The sequence below is a fragment of the Mesoplodon densirostris genome, chromosome 3 (assembly GCF_025265405.1).
Source record: "Mesoplodon densirostris isolate mMesDen1 chromosome 3, mMesDen1 primary haplotype, whole genome shotgun sequence".
NCBI classification, from domain to species: Eukaryota; Metazoa; Chordata; class Mammalia; order Artiodactyla; family Ziphiidae; genus Mesoplodon; species Mesoplodon densirostris.
In genome coordinates this window covers 140,384,954-140,402,068 of record NC_082663.1, presented here as the reverse complement: position 1 = coordinate 140,402,068, position 17,115 = coordinate 140,384,954, and the positions used below count along the sequence as shown (strand labels likewise).

The 17,115-nt window shown below is 51.4% G+C and overlaps 1 protein-coding gene across 1 annotated transcript in view; it reads left to right on the top strand.

Annotated features, from left to right (window-relative positions):
- The first annotated feature begins 10,438 nt into the window (after window positions 1-10,438).
- CPAMD8 (C3 and PZP like alpha-2-macroglobulin domain containing 8) overlaps window positions 10,439-17,115 on the top strand; it is a 98,547-nt gene continuing 91,870 nt past the window's right edge. The window contains exons 1-3 of the mRNA XM_060094453.1: window positions 10,439-10,530; window positions 14,049-14,200; window positions 15,919-15,941. Coding sequence (XP_059950436.1) covers window positions 10,439-10,530; window positions 14,049-14,200; window positions 15,919-15,941 — 267 coding nt within the window. The remainder of the gene's footprint in view (window positions 10,531-14,048; window positions 14,201-15,918; window positions 15,942-17,115) is intronic.

Below are 17,115 nucleotides of genomic sequence, written 5' to 3'. Positions count from 1 at the left end.
ACCACAGAATCAGTGATGTACTCTTTTCAGGACACCACATCAGGAGGCCCCCCTGGCATCTGGTCCCTCTACTGGGTGTTATCTTGTGTGTAGTAAAGAATTGAACCTGATTCAAAGAGAATCTGGCCTTTGCCATTGACTCTTTGGAGGTGCCTTTTAAACTTCTGGGATGTCCTGCCTAAGAAGAGTGTCTTTGTTTACCTGGAACCTTGGACCACACCAAATAGTCTAATTTATGATGGGGGCCTCAGGCCATATGGTCTCAGCTTGACCTCCAGATGGTCTGGAGACTAAAGGTCAGCCACATGGACAGTTGACCTTGGACCCCTCAATAAAAACTATGGACACTGAGTCTTGGATGAGCCTCCCTGGTTGGCAGTACACCATGTGGGTTGTCACACATCGTTGCCAGGAAAATAACTCTTTCCTGACTGCACTGTGTGGGGAGGGGGGCACTTCTGGAAACTCATGCTTGGATTTCTCCTAGACTTTTCTCTTGGCTGTTTTTAACTTACATCCTTTCACTGTCATAAACTGTAACTGTGAGTATAATTATTTTCAGTGAGTTCTGTGAATCCTTCAAGAAAATTATTGAACCTGAGGGTGGTCTTAGGACTCCTAAACTTGCAGTTGGTGTCAGAAGTGAGGGTGGTCTTGGGACTTCCCTGGTGGCACAGTGCTTAAGACTCCATGCTCCCAATGCAGGGGGCCTGGGTTTGATCCCTGGTCCAGGAACTAGATCCCACATTCATGCTGCAAATAAGAGTTCGCATGCCACAGCTAAGGAGCTGGCAAGCTGCAACTAAGGAGCTCACCTGCTGCAACTAAAGAGCCCACGTGTCGCAACTAAGACTGGACACAACCAAATAAATAAATATGAAAAGAAAAGAAGTGAGGGTGGTCTTGTGTCCCCTAATTTCATGCCTTGACAACAAGGGCCTCCACCATGAGGCTCTGTTTTTCCTTTTGTCACTGGTAGGTATTTTGCGAGCAGATCTTTTGTGTCTACACCAATCACCTGTTCTTTCCACTCCTCCTATCATCAGCCTTAGTGTCTATTATGATCCTGTCTGAACCAGCTACCTTCCTGGTGGTTGACAAAGGGCATTTCTATATTCCCATCACTTGTCTCAGTTTATTAGTTGATAGTCTATCCTGTTGACTCTCCTGGTGGCTGACAGCTGATAAAAATTGGCTGTGAATCATTACTTGAAAGAACCCATAGTGTGATGACATCTTTCCAAACATGGCTTTCTTAGGGGGTGGGTATTGTGTGCAAAAACCAAGGATTTGGTTTGCAAAGTGAGAAGCTTGGGATCCTCTAAACCAGTCATTCTCAACTGAGGGTGGTTTTACTGGCATCTACTGGGTCTGCTCAGCATCTCATAAAGCACAGACAGCCCACCATGGCAAAGAAGGATCTGGCCCCAAACGTCAGTAGTGCCAGGGCAGAGAAACCCTGGAATAACGCTGGGGAAAGGGCCCATCAGGCAGTGGACACAGCCTGGGCAAAGGCCAGGAGGTGGCACCAGGCCTGGTGTGTGGGTGGGAGGGAGGTTGGAGGGGCAGGACCTGACCTTGATCTTGGCCTTGGTCCTGGTTGGGTGGGCTTCATTACATCCTTGTTAAGGCAAGGCCCACTTGAGCCTCTGTCCTGCTCTGCTTTTGCCATTTTGCTCCTCTGTGCTTCCCCTCACTGAGCCCATGCTGCTCATTTGTGAAATGGGGGAACTTATAGAGCACACTGGGTCAAGGGGGTAAAAATGCTTAAGATGCATAATGCGATAATGTGAGGACCTTAGGACCTTTGGAAGCAGGCAGTGAGAGGACAGAGAAATGGTCCTAGATACACTTGCCAGGGTGCCACAGGCATACACAGAACAGACAGAATCCATCCCCAGTTCAGATGGACTCTAGAACCTTCCAGGGGAGCACAGCGTGGCCCAGGGAACCGAGATGGGGAGGGGGGAAGCCTTCTCAGGCCATAAGGTTCAGTGGGACCCCGTTCTCTGCAGGAATCATTGAATCCCGGCACCCTCTTGAGTTGCAGCTCATGACTGACCCACAATATTAGCTATCAGTTGTGGGAGCCCAGTATGAGATGCTGCTGGCAGCACAAGAGGCCCACATTCTCCAGATTCCGGATTTTGGAAGGAGACCCAGGAAGTGGAGGCATGGGAAAGGAGCCCAGAACCAGCTCTGGTTTCCTGGGTGCTGCTCCTGCGCCAGGCCCAGAGTCGAACTCTCTGCACGCACCCGTCGCCTTGTTTAGTCCTAGCAGCATGTAGGAGGGTGGGGTTATGACTATCCTTATGTGATGGACAAGGAAAACGAAGTCCAGATTGCTTGGCACTGCCCCAGATGTGAAGCTGGGTTGGGACCCCTAAGCCTGGCTCCAAGCCCCCACCCACACCCAGCCCTTCACTTGCTGTGGTCTGTACTCTGAGGCTATCAGAATGACACAGTGGGGCAAACCTAACTTAGGCCAAGGAAGTGACAAATTGGACTTATGCACAGACTTCAACTTAGATAGATATTACTCCCTTCCTGGGAAGGGCCTAAGAAATAACTTAAGATTATTTGCTGAAAAGTCCCTGTGCCAGCATGAATAGGATCCCCCTAAAATTCATGTCCACCCAGAATCTCAGAATATGATCCTATTTGGATCACGAGTCCAAATGGGTTTGGGTCTTTGCAAATGTAATCAGTTATTACAATGAGATCAGGGACGTCTCTGGTGGCACAGTGGTTAAGAATTCGCCTGCCAATGCAAGGGACACGGGTTCAAGGCCTGGTCTGGGAAGATCTCACATGCCGCAGAGCAACTAAGCCCATGCACCACAGCTGCTGAGCCTGTGTTCTAGAGCCCACGCTCTAGAGCCCACGAGCCACAGCTGCTGAGCCTGCACAGCACAACTACTGAAGCCCATGAGCCTGGAGCCTATGCTCCACAACAAGAGAAGCCACCGCAATGAGAAGCCCATGCACCTCAATCAAGAGTGGCCCCTGCTTGCCACAACTAGGGAAAGCCCGGGCGCAGCAACAAAGACCCAACACAGCCCAAAATAAATTAATTTAATTAAAAAAAATAATAACATTAAAAAAATTTAAAAAAAATAAAAGGAGGTCATATTGGATTAGGACGGGCCCTCAATCCAATAGGACTGGTGTCCGTATAAGAAGAGGGAAATTTGGACACACACACACACACACACACACACACACACACACGAGGAGAGAAAGCCATGTGATGATGGAGGCAGAGACTGTGAGATGAACTGGGACCTGGGACCCTTTACTGCATGCTTGTGCCTGGACAAAGTTCTCCTGGAGCAAAAGAATACAAAGAAACTATAAGGGACTAAAAATAACTGCACACATGTGCAGTAGAGGCAATTATAAACAATAAGATACCAAAAGGCCACAGACCAACTGCCAGTTCTGACATGCCAGGAGCAAAAGCAGGGTACTGCCCAGGATCCCTGCACAGAGTACCACCAAGGGAGTGGGAAGACTACCTAAACTACACCTCCTGCCCAACCCACTGATCTGCCCACCGCCCCCCTCACCCCATGTAAGGAAGCCCCTTAACCCCCAGCTCAGGGAGTGAGCAAAGGCACCTGTTTTTTGTTCTTGCTCCCTCTAAAGCCTTGCCTGAATTTCTCATCTGGCCTCTTATCAATTTCTATTGATTAAAGAGTCCAAGGACCCTAGTCAGTAAGAATGGGAGCAATGTATCAATTAGCCAAGGTAAGCCAAAGACTTCCAGAGGCCACCAAAAGCTGGGAGAGAGGCATGGAATAGATTCGCCCTCACAGTCTTCAGAAGGAACCAACCCTGCCAAACCTTGATTTTGGATTTCAGTCTCCCAGAACCATGAGGGAAGAAATTCTGTTGTTTTAAGTCACTCAATCTGTGGTCCTACATTATAGCAGCTACAGGACACTAACAGACCCCAGAAATGGTTGTTGCATCTGCAAACAGCATTCACTCTGCCGTGGACTGTAATCGCAAATAACAACTGGAAAGTCCTCTGCCCAAGTGTGTCTGCACTCTACACTGCTGCGAAATTCCTTGGACATTTTCATGATGCAAAAGAGCAGGACACACCATGCACAGAAGCAGCATCACATGGAGCTGGCTTTAGGGAATCTGCGTGGCAGAGCTCACGTCATTAGCTTTTTCCTTGACCTCTGCTGAGCCCTGGGCTGGGCACCTCCAGGTGAGGTGTGTGAAATCCACCTTCTCATTACTGATCTTTATTAATTCAACTGCAAGTGGAATTGAGCTGTTTGGGCCTTCCGTGAGATGCTGGAAATACAGAGCCAGAGAGGGAGGGAGCAAAAGGAAGCAAAGACCTGTCAGTGTGGGCATTCCCAAAGCACATTGTTTGCTTGTTCAGAAACATATATGCAAACAACTATATTTGCATGTATTTCCATATGCCATTTTTTGCTCTATTGAGATATCATTGACATGCCATCAAATTTACCTGTTTTCAGTATACAAATCAATGATTCCTCATAAATTTACAAGATATTACAACATCATGACAATCTAGTTTTAGAATATTTCCGTCACCCCCAAAATATCCCTTGTGTCGTTTTACCATTAATCTTTGCTCACAGCCAACCATCACCTCTATCTAGTTCCAGAATATTTTCATCACCCCATAAAGAAATCTCATACTCATTAGCAGTCACTCTCCACTCTTCATCCACCTCAATCTGTTCCTGGCAACCACCAATCTGCTGTCTGTTTTGCACATTTCATACAAACTGAATCATGCACTATGTGGTCTTTTGGGTCTGGCTTCTTTCACTGCGCATAATGGATAATGGTTTCAAGGTTCGTCACATTGTAGCCATGTCAGTGCTACATTCCTTTCTATGGCTGAATAATATTCCATTGTATGGATGAACCACATTTTGTTTAGCCATTCACCTATTGATGGGCATTTGGGTCATTTCCACCTTTTGGCTACTGTGAAGAGTGCTGCTATGACGTGTGTGTACAATTTGTTTGAACACCTATTTTCAAGTCTTCAGGTCTACACCTAGGGGTAGAATTGCTGGGTCATATGCAAACTCTATGTTTAACTTTTGGAGGAATCATTCCCTTCTTTTTTGAGATTATTTTAAAGATAATGATGAAGATTATCTCTCTGTCCTCACCCAGTTAGAAATGTCACATAGAACATAAGACACCCTGTCAAACATGAATCCCACATAAGGAACAAATAAAATTTATTAGTGTAAGCATGTCCCAAATATTGCATGGACTACGCTTATGCTAAAAATTTTTGTTGTTGTTGTTTATCTGAGTCAAATTTAGTTGTATTTTTCTTTGCTAACTCTGGCAAACCTACACCTAATTCATGCCTTATCTTGGGTGAAAACATTGCTATTTAGCCCCATTGTTTATTTACAATCTCTCTTTCTTTGGGTATGTATCCCAGAGTGGAAACTGGTGGAGTATATGGTAATTCTGTTTAACTTTTTGAGGAACTGCCAGACATTTTCCCCTCATGGCCGCATCATTTTACATTCCCGTGAGAAATACACAAGGGTTTCAATTTCTCCACATCCTCACCAATACTTGTTATTGTCTGTTTTTTAAAAAAATACTATCATTGTAATAGGTGTGAAGTAGGAGCTCATTGTGGTTTTGGTTTACATTTCCCTACTGATTAGTAATGTTGAACATCTTTTTACGTACTTGTGGGCCATTTATATATCTTCTTTGGAGGAGCCTTTCTCAAAGTCCACCCTGGGAAGGGGGATCACACTGGTTGTGTGGAAAAGCCTCTGCTCTTCACATGCTGGGGGCATAAAGGACACAGGGTGAAAGAGATCACACGGGCACAGGAAGATCCCCCCAGTCATCCTTCCCTCCCCTCCAGGTTCCTGCTCCCCAGGCAGCAGGAGGTGAAAGTGCTTGGGTCTTGTTGAAATCGCCTTGCTGCATCCCTCTCTCTGGCTACTCTTCTCCCCGAAACCCCATACCCCACCTTCCCTGATTTGTGGGAATCACACATGGCACATCCTTCCTTTATCTGTTTGTCCCTTGTCCCATGGATGGACACACAGTCTGCTTCTGGCTATTCACCACCCTTGAATGACGCAGCTGTGAAAGCCGGGTCACCTTGGATGCATTCATGCCCTTCCAGCAGGGTCAGAGGTCACATGCAGTTTCAGCTTCATTAATATTACTGGCCACTCCCCAAGTGAGGAACTGGCTGTATCCTCCCGAGCAGCAAACATCACTCACCACAGCCACTCCTGCACAAGGCATGCCCTGTTCCCTCTCTGGCTTTGGGGTCTTGGCCATGTTGTGCTCAGCTCCCACCTCCTGCTGGTGGTGGGGCTGCTCGTCTGTCATCCCCTGCCACATCCTGACTGCCGGGTGCTCAGCGGGCCCAGGACCAGGCTGGCTCCCTGGAAGAACAAAATGCTTCTCACAATTGGACTGTCTTCCTTGTCCTCCCACCCAGACCCAGACTGCTATGCCATTCATCACTGGTGAGCTAGGAGATATTTAGCAATCTCTTCCTGGGGGGTGAAAGCAGCCAGTTCTTCCCTGACATATTCTTAAAAATGACTATGTTCTTCACACCAACCACAGGGCTCATGGAAAAAAGGAGTCAGGACACCACACTCAAAAACTGTGTCAAGGGCTTCCCTGGTGGCGCAGTGGTTAAGAATCTGCCTGCCAGTGCAGGGGACACGGGTTCGAGCCCTGGTCTGGGAAAATCCCACATGCTGCGGAGCAGCTAAGCCCGTGCACCACAACTACTGAGCCTGCGCTCTAGAGCCTGCAAGCCATGACTACCGAAGCCTGTGCACCTAGAGCCCATGCTCTGCAACAAGAGAAGCCACTGCAATGAGAAGCCCACTCACCGCAACGAAGAGTAGCCCCCGCTTGTCACGACCAGAGAAAGCCCACATGCAGCAATGAACACCCAATGCAGCCAAAAATAAATAAATAAAATAAATTAATTAAAAAAAACTGTGTCAGTAACACATTTTAAAAAGATAGGCGTTTACTAAAAACTGATAGCACCATTATACACACGTTAAACCCTAAGATGACATGAATACTACAGCACATGTGGCACTTGACCTTGGAAAAGACCTGAGGTTCATGTGTGGATGTGGTGTGGGAAGGTTGTAGCCTTCGTGTCTCTGAGAGGTACCAGGAGGGGGTTTGCTGAAATGAGATGGGACATTGTCATCCCAGACAGGGGAGGGCAGGGTGGCTCCTAACAGCTCAGGGAGTGTAGATGTTGAGGGTGTGTGTGTGGGGGGGGCACGGGTTGTATATTCCCATGTGGCTCTGGTCAGTGGGGTGTTATTTCCTGCATTCACTCCGTGTTTCTTACAGACCAAATCCTGCATAAGCAATACCACATTCCATCAAATTACGCTCAAATCCTTCCCTTATGTATCCATCATGTTGGAACAAATTTTTGTTTTCAAAACTAGTGTTAGAGCAGAATTGACTGTACTCCCCCCATGGCCAGTTTCAAGCTGCTAGCAGGAAGTCACTACATGGGAAGAGATGTGTATCACTACAGAGTCTTTTCACCATCAGATACAAAGGTCAGGGATACTCTCAAGAGCACAGAGAAAAGTATGATGTAGTGAAATAATGAGGAATTGATAACTTTCGCATACTTATTGTTTTTATTTTTAATATCATATACTAAATTGAAAGTTGGTGTAACAATTTCTAATAATGGCTCTGTTAACCAGGGACTCACACAAGTGCTGGAAACGTATCAAATGTGGGACTCTTCCCCAGTTCCCCACTTCAGCTCAGGGAACCAGGGAGGATGTCACATGTACTGATGTTCACTTCAAAGCAGGGGCCCGGCATCCAGTAGCAAATGGTGCTCCTGCCCCAGGGGAGGCAGACAGGAAGTAGGTTCACTGGGATAATAAGATCATGGCCTCCGTACTGGGCACCATGGAGTGAGTTAAACTGGGTGTTGAGAGCACGGTGGTGTTCTATTTGCCTCTTATTCACCCCATTAGGGAAGGAAGGATCCCTCATGCTAAATAGTACAAGATAGCCAAACACACAATACCCAACACTGAACGGGTGAGGTAGAGAGTGGTCTGCTAGTTACATATATTCACAACCCCGGGCGGGGTGGGAGGAAGACACAGCTGGCCATGCAGGACCACATGAGGGGTGCACTTAGGAGCCGGGTGACAGCCAGAGGCTGTGGGAGGCAGGCTTTGTAGTAACAAGAGGGTGGGGTGCCCCTGCTTCCCTCGGGAGGACGTGATGGGCTTACTTGAATAACAAGAAAGTGAGGGAATTCCCTGGCGGTCCAGTGGTTAGGACTGGTTGGGGGAACTGAGATCTTGCAAGCCGTGGGGCTCGGCCAAAACCAAAACACAAAAAACCAAGGAAATGAAATCTGTTAGCTTAGGACTGGGTGGTGTGCAGCTGGTTTGACCGACAGGGGAACTAGCCAGGTGGGGTTCAGCCTCTCCTGCTGAGTGGGGGCAGACCTGGCAAGAGCAGGGAACTCAGGCTTTGGGGGACCTGAAATCTGAGGCTTTTTCTTACAGGTAGTCAGGCAAGGAGGGAGGGTAGAGCTAGTCCTGAAGGCCAGCCTTGGGATGCCAGGAGGAAGAGTATCCCAGGCGGAAGAGTATCCCAGGCAGAGGGGCCAGCTGGCACCTCGGCTGGAGGAGGTGGTGGTGGTAGTGAGTCGGGATCCACAGAACCCTGGAGGCCTGTGTAGCCAGAGCTACATGGATGAGGGAGAAAACAGAGGGGCAGGAGGCTGGCCTCGCAAGACTGGGGAGTGGAGCCTGGTTTACGGAGGAGCAACAGGAGGCGCTCAGGGGCTGGGCAGATGTGAATTATGAGGATTACGCTAGACCACCCTGCTTGGTGCCAGTGCGGCTGGGACTGGAGGCTGGCAACTCCTCCTGGTCTCTCAGCACTGCTGCTGCTCCCCAGTCCACTCCGGCCCCTGCACAGCCCCCTCCGCCATCTATGACAGCAGATCCTGTCTGTCCTGAAGTCCCCACTGCCCACCCAGGGCTTGGTGCTCACTGGGTGGCCAGGGCTTGGCCAAAAGCCCATGGAGAGGGCTGGCTGCCTGGAGGACCCACCATGCCCGTAGGGCAGGGAGGGCGCAAGGAAGGTTTCTGGAAGAAGCAGGAGTTAGCCAGGCAAAGGAGGAGGGCAGAGGGGCAGAGTTTGAGCAAAGGCTGGCAGTGGGGATCGGCACAGGGTGGCACAGGGCATCTAGGAACTAGGATGAGGTGGGAGCCATCAGGGCAGCCTCAGGGCAGCCCGGTGTTTGGACTTGGCCTGGATAAATAGAGAGCCGGGAGGATTTGGGGCAGGAGGGCCATGTGGTCAGCTCTAGAGTTTTAGAAGTAAGGCCCTCGTAGCTGCAGGGGTCCTCACTAGAGGGACCACCTGGGACAGTTGGGGGGTAACTAGAGGAGAGACAGGACTTGGACATGACATAAAAAGGAGGTGCCCCCTTCCAGAGGGACCTACAACAGTGAGGCCATCACTGAGTTGGGCACACTGGGAGGGGCAGGAGGGGGCACCCTGCTCTCAGAGAGGGAAAGTGAGGCCCAGAGAGGGAGGGGCCTGGCCTAGGGGATTTGTGGATGGAGGAGGTGGGGAGAGGGAAGAAGCGAGGAGCAGCAGTCAGGCGCGTGGGGGAAGCTGCGGGTCTGGAAGTTTCATCCCTTGGCCAGCCTCCGTTTCCCCAAAGGGCTCAGCTCCTCCTGTGCGTGCACTGCACAGGTCGCCAGGTCCAGGCTGGGGCAGGTGGGGGGTGCTGACAAGGTGTGGGGTGAAGGCGGTGTGGAGACCGAGCGGCCCCCGCGTGGGGCGGGGCGGGGCCGGGCTGGTCCGCCGGGTGGGGGCGGCGGGGAGGCGGTCAGGCAGGGAGCTCGGAAGGGGGCAGTCCAGGGCGGGGGCGGGCCGGGAGAGGATTCGGGGCCGGGTTGGGGGGGGGCGAAGAGTGGGATGGGTCGGGTCCGACGAAGGGGAAGGGAATGGGTCAGGTCTGGGGGTGCGTCCAGGCAGAGGGCGGGGCGGGTCCCAGGAGATATTGGGAGAGAGTCGGTTTTGAGGGGGGTGATGAGTCCCGGGAAGGGAGCGGGGGGAGGGGGCGGGACGAGGTACGGAGATGGGGCGGGGCGGGAGGCCGGGAAGGCTTGAGCGGGGCGGGGGCGGGTCCGGGGACAAGGCGGGTCTGGGGAGGGGGCTGGTCCCCCGCTGCCCCAGCGTAGCCGGGCGCGGAGTTGGGCGCATGGCGCCGGGCGCACTGCGCGGGGGCTGCGAACAAAGGGCCCCCGGCGGCGCAGCGGGGACGGCCGCGCTCGGACCCCGGACCTGGCCTGACCCCGGCCCGGCCCCCTGCCCGGGCGCGGCAGCCCCGCGGAGCCGGAAAATGTGGGTCGCCCTGCTCCGGCCGCTGCTCCGGCTGCTGGTGCTGCTGCTGTCGCCGCGGGACTGCGTGCGCGCTGCGCAGCCCCAGGCCCCGTGAGTAGCCCCGGGCGACGAAGGAGGCTGGCCGCCTTCTCGGGGTGGGGGTCGCGGGGTCTGGCTCAGAGAGACGCAGCGACCTGTCCAAGGCCACATAGCCTCCGGGCTGGGCGGGACCTAGAATCTTGACCCCCTAGCCGCCACGAGTCGGACTGGGAAGAGGGTAGCCTGAGGCTTCAGAAGTGGCCCCGTGGGGGTACAGGGACTCCTCAGAGCTAAGGCGGCGAGGCCCCCCCCGCCAATCCCACTTCGCTCCCTTGGTGTGACCAGGGCTGTCTTCTTGGGGGGCGATTTCCAGTTGTCCGTGGCTTGAAGGTAAGAGGTGCGTGTCTTGGCTGAGAAATGGAAGGAGAGACCTGCCGTTCCGATTTCCTTGGGAGGGCGTGGGGGGGGGGAGGAAGTGTTTATTTTGCTTCCACATTTTTCTTGAAGTTTGCTTACAGAGCTTCTGGTGAGTTGACACAGTGAGGAGGTGAATTAACTAGCTGCTAAGGAGAATTTCCTAGGAGTTGGCTTCACAGGGACTATTCGCAGACCTGCCAAGTTTGGGTGAGCCCTGCGGGGTTGTGGGCCGGGAGGGGGCCTGCCTCCAGCTGCTCAAGCTCAGCTGTTTAGTGCAGACCGGCCTTTCTGAGCCTTGTTCAAGCAGCCCTTGTATAGGAGTTCCCAGAAAACAGGTCAACAGTGAGACTAGGTGAGCGGAGGCACCTCCCGTGCTGCTCCTTTGGATTACAGTTTGAAAAGTAAGACACCATGCTGCAATTGGAACCATGGCATTTACCTCCCCTGGGCCTTGTGAACTTGGAACCCAGCAAACTTTTGACCTGATGCTTTCAAAGCTGGCACCCCTCAGGATAGCAGTTTTCAGCCAAGGGGCGATTTTTGTCTCCCTGGGGTCATTCAGCAATGTCCGGAGGCATTTTTGGTTGTCACATCTAGGGGGAGGCCACGCGGCTGGAATCTACTGGGTGGAGGCTAGGGATGCTGCTACACATCCTGCCATGCACAGGACAGTCCCCAGCACGAAGCATGACCCTGCCCTCCATGAGAGACCCCGCCTCATATGGACCAAGTTCAGAGTCCCTGTGTTGCAGAGTTTTAAACAGTTCTCAGGAGTATTTGCCTCTGACTAAAGTTGCCCTGGGATCTTACCTACTGTTGAGTCAAATGGAACTCCTGTGCTGGGAGACACACAATGACCAACCCAGGGGTCCAGATTAGCCGACCTCTAAGCCAGAGCCATGGCTCACCAGCCCGAAGTATCCCGTTTTAGCAATAGCCCCAGATACCCACTTCTGTGATCCATCTGATTGTAGTGTGAGGAATGCCTGATGCCAGAAAGCCCCATGGATTTGCACACTGTTGTGAGACCAATACCGTCTACACTTTACCAAATACCACCCTTCCCAGGATGGGAGCTTCTAAGACCAAAGGATGAGAAGCCAGTGTCAGCCTAGATGGCAGGGGTGTATCAGGTAGACAGTGATTGGCTGGCAAGCACTCCAACAGCTGTAATTCCTGAGTCGCAGGGAAAGTTAATTTGGTTCCATCAGGTTCTCTGGGGCCTTTGAGTGAAGACCCTAACTCAGATCTGGATAAGGGCTTTAGAAGTGCCCAAGGAAAGTGAACGTGTGGATTGTGTATTTCCCCCAGTACTCTTCCACACTCAGCAGGTGCTATGTGGGGGGCCCTGGGGGTCATCTGGGAGCTGGGCAGAAAGGTTCTGTCCTGAAGGTGGTCATATTCCCATGCTGCAGTGGGACAGGACACACAGGAACCCAGGGTCATTGCCCGTGCAGGTCGGTGTTGGAGTTAAGATAGTACACATCACGTACGTGGGGTGATTGTGTGCTCCAGACAATACAGTTACGTACCCAGGATCATTATGTGCTCTGTGCACTGCTGAGGCCAGACACTGCACAGGGGACCCCAGGGTCATTGCACCCTCTGGTCAGTGCTAGAGCTGGATGGTGCACATCACACATGAAGCAAGGGTCTCCCCATGCTTGAGGCAGTACACGTCTGTCCCAGTGTCATTGAATGCTGTGTTTATGACGCTGGAGTGGGACAGAACATATAGGACGCAGGGTCAGTACACATTGTGGTCAGTGCTGGACCCAGACAGAACATCCATGAAACCCAGGGTCATTGCATGCTCCGGCTGGTGCAGTTACATACCCAGGATCAGTGTATGCTCTGTGCATGGCCAAGGCCTGACACTGCACAGAGGAACCCTGTCATTGCAGGCGCTTGTCGGTGTGGAGTCAGACAGAACATCGGACCCCAGGGTTGTTACTGGGTCCAGCCACTGCTGGGCAGTGCTCCTACGAAACTAGGGTCTTTGCACACTCTTATCAGTGCTGGAGTCCTATAGTACACGGCATGTCTCGAAGGTCCTCTTCGTGTATGGTGTGTGGTAAGGGCCTAAATTCATCTTTGTGTGTGGACCTGGGGTTGTCCCAGAGAGGATGTTGAGAAATAAAACAATCTCTCCTGATCTCAATGTTTGCCCAGTGTTTTCCCTTTCTCCTATTTCCTTCTGGTGCCTGTAGTTCTGCACCGTTGGAATCGTGCTGCCTTTGCTGCCAGGCTCCTGGCACTTGCCATTGCACTGTGAGTGGGTCGCATGGTTATGGATGAGCCTTTGTGATTTTCTACCTAAGCCTTCAAAATAATGGGGAAGCAGGAGCTCAGGTGGGGAGGACCTAGGCCTCCAGGTCCGGTGCCATAAGGGGACCCCAGGGCCCTCTCCTGCCTGGCTGTGTGATCTGGTGCACGTTCCTTCTCCTTCTGCAAGGTCAGCCTTCCTGTCTGGAAAACAGGATAATAACACCTCTCTTCCAGAAATGTCTTCGCAGTCAAGCTGAGTCTTTTGAGAAAGAGAGAGCTATTTTGACTCCATTGTTCACAGTGCTTTTCCTGTTTCAGGCCATTTAGTTTGTTTTCAGGGTCTTATTCTTAAAATTAATGCTGCAGGTAGTTCCTTGCTTCTTTCCACTGGGTTCCAGAGTCTGGCTGCCTGGGTTTGTAGCCTAATCTCTCACTGACTCGGGCACATGAATTGGCTTCTCTGGGGCTTAATTTCTGACTCTGTAAATGGGAGATGTTAGCATGTCTCACGGGTGGCTTTGAGGATGAAGTGGGATCCTACCAGTAACTCAGTCTACAGGGGAGAGTATTTGTTTGTGGGTGTGGCATGTGCAAAGGTCCTGTGGCAGAAGGAGCTGCGAAAAAAGTCCAGAGGCCATAATGCCTAGATCGAAGGGGGTGTGGTTCTGGGTAGATCCAGAGAAGCCAGATTCTTACTGGGGGGGGGGGGCACTTCAGAGGTGAACAAGCCTCAAGGAGCTCACAGGTTGGTAGGGGACATGGACACATAAAGTGACAGTGCCATCGGAGTGTGGTCAGGCATAGGTGGGAGTCCACCTAGGGTGCACCCTGATTCAGCCAGGTGACAGTGAGGCTAGGGATGGGTCAGAACCTTTGGCCTTCACTGCGGTTCTCCTCTTCTGCAGGGGCTATTTGATCGCTGCACCCTCTGTCTTCCGCTCAGGAGTGGAGGAAGTCATCAGTGTGACCATCTTTAACTCCCCAAGGGAAGTCATGGTCCAGGCTCAGCTGGTGGCCCAGGGCGAGGTGGTGGCGCAGAGCCAGGGAGCCATCCTGGGTAGGTCCCTGGGGTGCCTGACCAAGCCTTCCCCCCCTTTGCAAAGTGGTCTTTAGGGCTCAGGCAGTATCGGCATTGCTTTGCTTCCTTCCCACCCCACCTCCAGAACCCTGGCAGGAGTAGGAGGACAGGTTGCATTCTCCTCACTTTACAGATGGAGAGAGTAAGGCCCAGCAGGGGAAGCCACCTGCCCAGTCTGGGAAATCAGAGTGCCTTGTTCCTCAGCAGCTCAGGTTCAGTGGGTGCAGATCTGGATAGATTTGGGCACCCTTTCGTGCCAGTTTTGGCTAGAGGTGGGAAGGGGGCCCAGAGGGAATCTTGTGACCTTTTCAGATCCTTTGTTGAGCTTTTAGCACCCCTGTGGCGTTAGACCCGGAGCTGGGCTCACAGCCAGCCAGCCACTGAGTTGAGCTCAGGCCCTCAGCCAACCTCTCCCTGGCTCTCCTTCGTAAACTGCAGATAACAGCAACGTTGGCCTCTTGGACAAAGTGTGGAGAGCAGGCCCCTGCCTTAGGGCCTGTAGTCCAGCAGGGCAGGTAACTCATTCATCATGCAGGGTGTGGTGCGGCCACAGGAGACACCGAGAGATGATGTCAGGTCTCCCAAGGCCAACAAGGCAGCCTCTGTCCCCTGGGAGAGGGGGACTTGGGTAGGCAGAAGTGCAGGCAGTCCCGACTCCACTGGCCAGTCCTGAAACCCAAATCAGGTTGGCTTCAGCAACAGAGAGTTTATGGGCTCTTATAACTGGAAAAGTCCCCTGGCGTCACTGGCCCAGTCTCCCAGCTCCACTTCTGGATGTGCCTGTGTCTCTCCAAAGCAGGGAGGGACTGGCAGTCACAGGACCTTTGGGGAAAGTCCCAGGATTCCCTCTGATTGGCTCATGTTGGGTCATGTGCTCAATCCTGAACCAATCCCCGTGACCAGAGGGAAGGCCTATGCTGATTAGCCCATGTGGGTCATGTGCTCAACTCTGAACCAAGTCCTGTGACCAGGCGGACGGCCCATGCTGATTGGCCCATTTTAGGACATGTGCTCAACCTTGAACCAATCACTGTGTCTAGGAGGAAGGCCTGTGTAGATCTGCACAGAGCCCTAGGGAAGATGGGCAGAACCCACTAAACCTTAAGAATTAGGAGCTGGGTAGGTGGGCTCCTCCAAGAAAATCGGGCTTCTGCTAGCAGGAAATGGGGGAAATGGACACTGGGAGGCAGAAACAGTAGATGCCCAATTAAATCCTGGAGGCCAAAGAGCCTGGAGAAGTGTCAGATGACAAATGACTCAGTTTGGGTAGAAGAGTGAGGTAGATGGAAGACTACTTAGATCCATTGGAGTGAGGTCCACTGGGGACCTCAGGCTCCTCTTTTTTTCTCCACCTTTCTCCTTGTTCCTCTCCCGTGGAGTTTTCTCTTTGCTCCCCTCACAGCTTACCTTGGGCAGGGGCCAGGGGTGAAGTGAATAAAGTATGCAGGCTGGCCAACCTTCACCTGAATAGCTCGGCTTTGTCCATGCCCTCCGGTCTTCAGTACTCTCCAGCTTGGAGGAAACCTCTCACTTCTGCCGATCCAAGCCCAGGCCAGACCAGCATGACCCAGGGTGTGTGTTTGTCCACAGAAAATCCCTCTGGGTTGAGAAAGCCCCTGTTTGTAAGGCTGCAGCTCAAGGAGGCAGGAAAACACAGCTCCTGATTTAACTGTTTTCATTTTATTTTCATTTTTTAGATAAAGGGACGATCAAACTCAAGGTAAGCTATGAATTTTAAAAATCAGAAACCCTACCTTGGAAATAAAGAACTGGAATGGAACAAGAGAAGTTGCATGTGTTGTGAAAAAAATCATTAATGGTGATGTAAAAAAAAAAAGAATAATGAAGGAAAAAACAGTTTACAAAAGGAGAAAGCTCACCCATAATCCCATCCCTCATACTTTTCACTTTTTCATGTTTCCCATAAATCCTTGTCCACATAAAGACATTTTCTTTCATAGTTGCAGTTAAAGGGTATATTGTGGTCTGTCATGCCATTTTCTCTTCACACGTTGCATAAACATATTTCCATGTTTCCAAGTCTCTATAATTGCATCCTATTGTAAATAACATCCCACTGCATCTCTTTTATATACTAATTTACTAACACCTCCCCCTCACACACACATCGCTTGTACATGGTTAGATTTTTTTCTTGTTTTCAGGGTTTTGATAAGGTAATCCAAAAACTGAGAGCATCTTTGTGCGTAAAGCTGTTAACGTTCTAGATGCCTGCCTTAGACTGAACACCCTGAAAGAAGAACTACCAAATTAGGATCCAGGGCTCTTGCTGGGTCCTGTTTTGTCTTGGAAGACACAGCAGTGCACGTGCATGGCACCACCAGCTATACATTAGAGACCAAATTTCCCGCAGCCTTGTTGGCATTGAATATTATTATTTTAAAATTATTTTACATACCAAACTACAGGTAGGTCATTCTCTGACATGGGTTTTTTTTAACTGGAGTCCTTGGATTTCAAGGCAGTCGTAAGCCCTGACATTGTCGGCTTTTTCTGGGTTAGCTAGTCCTTAACGCTTACCAGATGCTCAAAGGAGTCCCTGAAAGGATGGGCTAAGTAGAGAATCATTCCAAATTGTAATGTGTTCTGTCCCAGTGATTAGAACGAAGTCCGGGGCGGTTCCTCTTCCATGGGATGGGATGCATCATTAGTGTCTAATTGCTGTGGGGCAGTGGTCTTCCTGCCCTCTTGTCAATGTTAGAATTCTTTCTCTAGAGTTCTCTCTCGGGGCTGAGGTTTGCAGGGTCTGGAGACAGTTCTGGTTGTCACAGCTTGGGGGGCAGGGATGGAGGTTGCTACTGGCTTCTAGTGGGTAGAGACCAAGGATGCTGCTCAAATCCTGTAATACACAGGACAGCCCCTCCGCTGAGAGT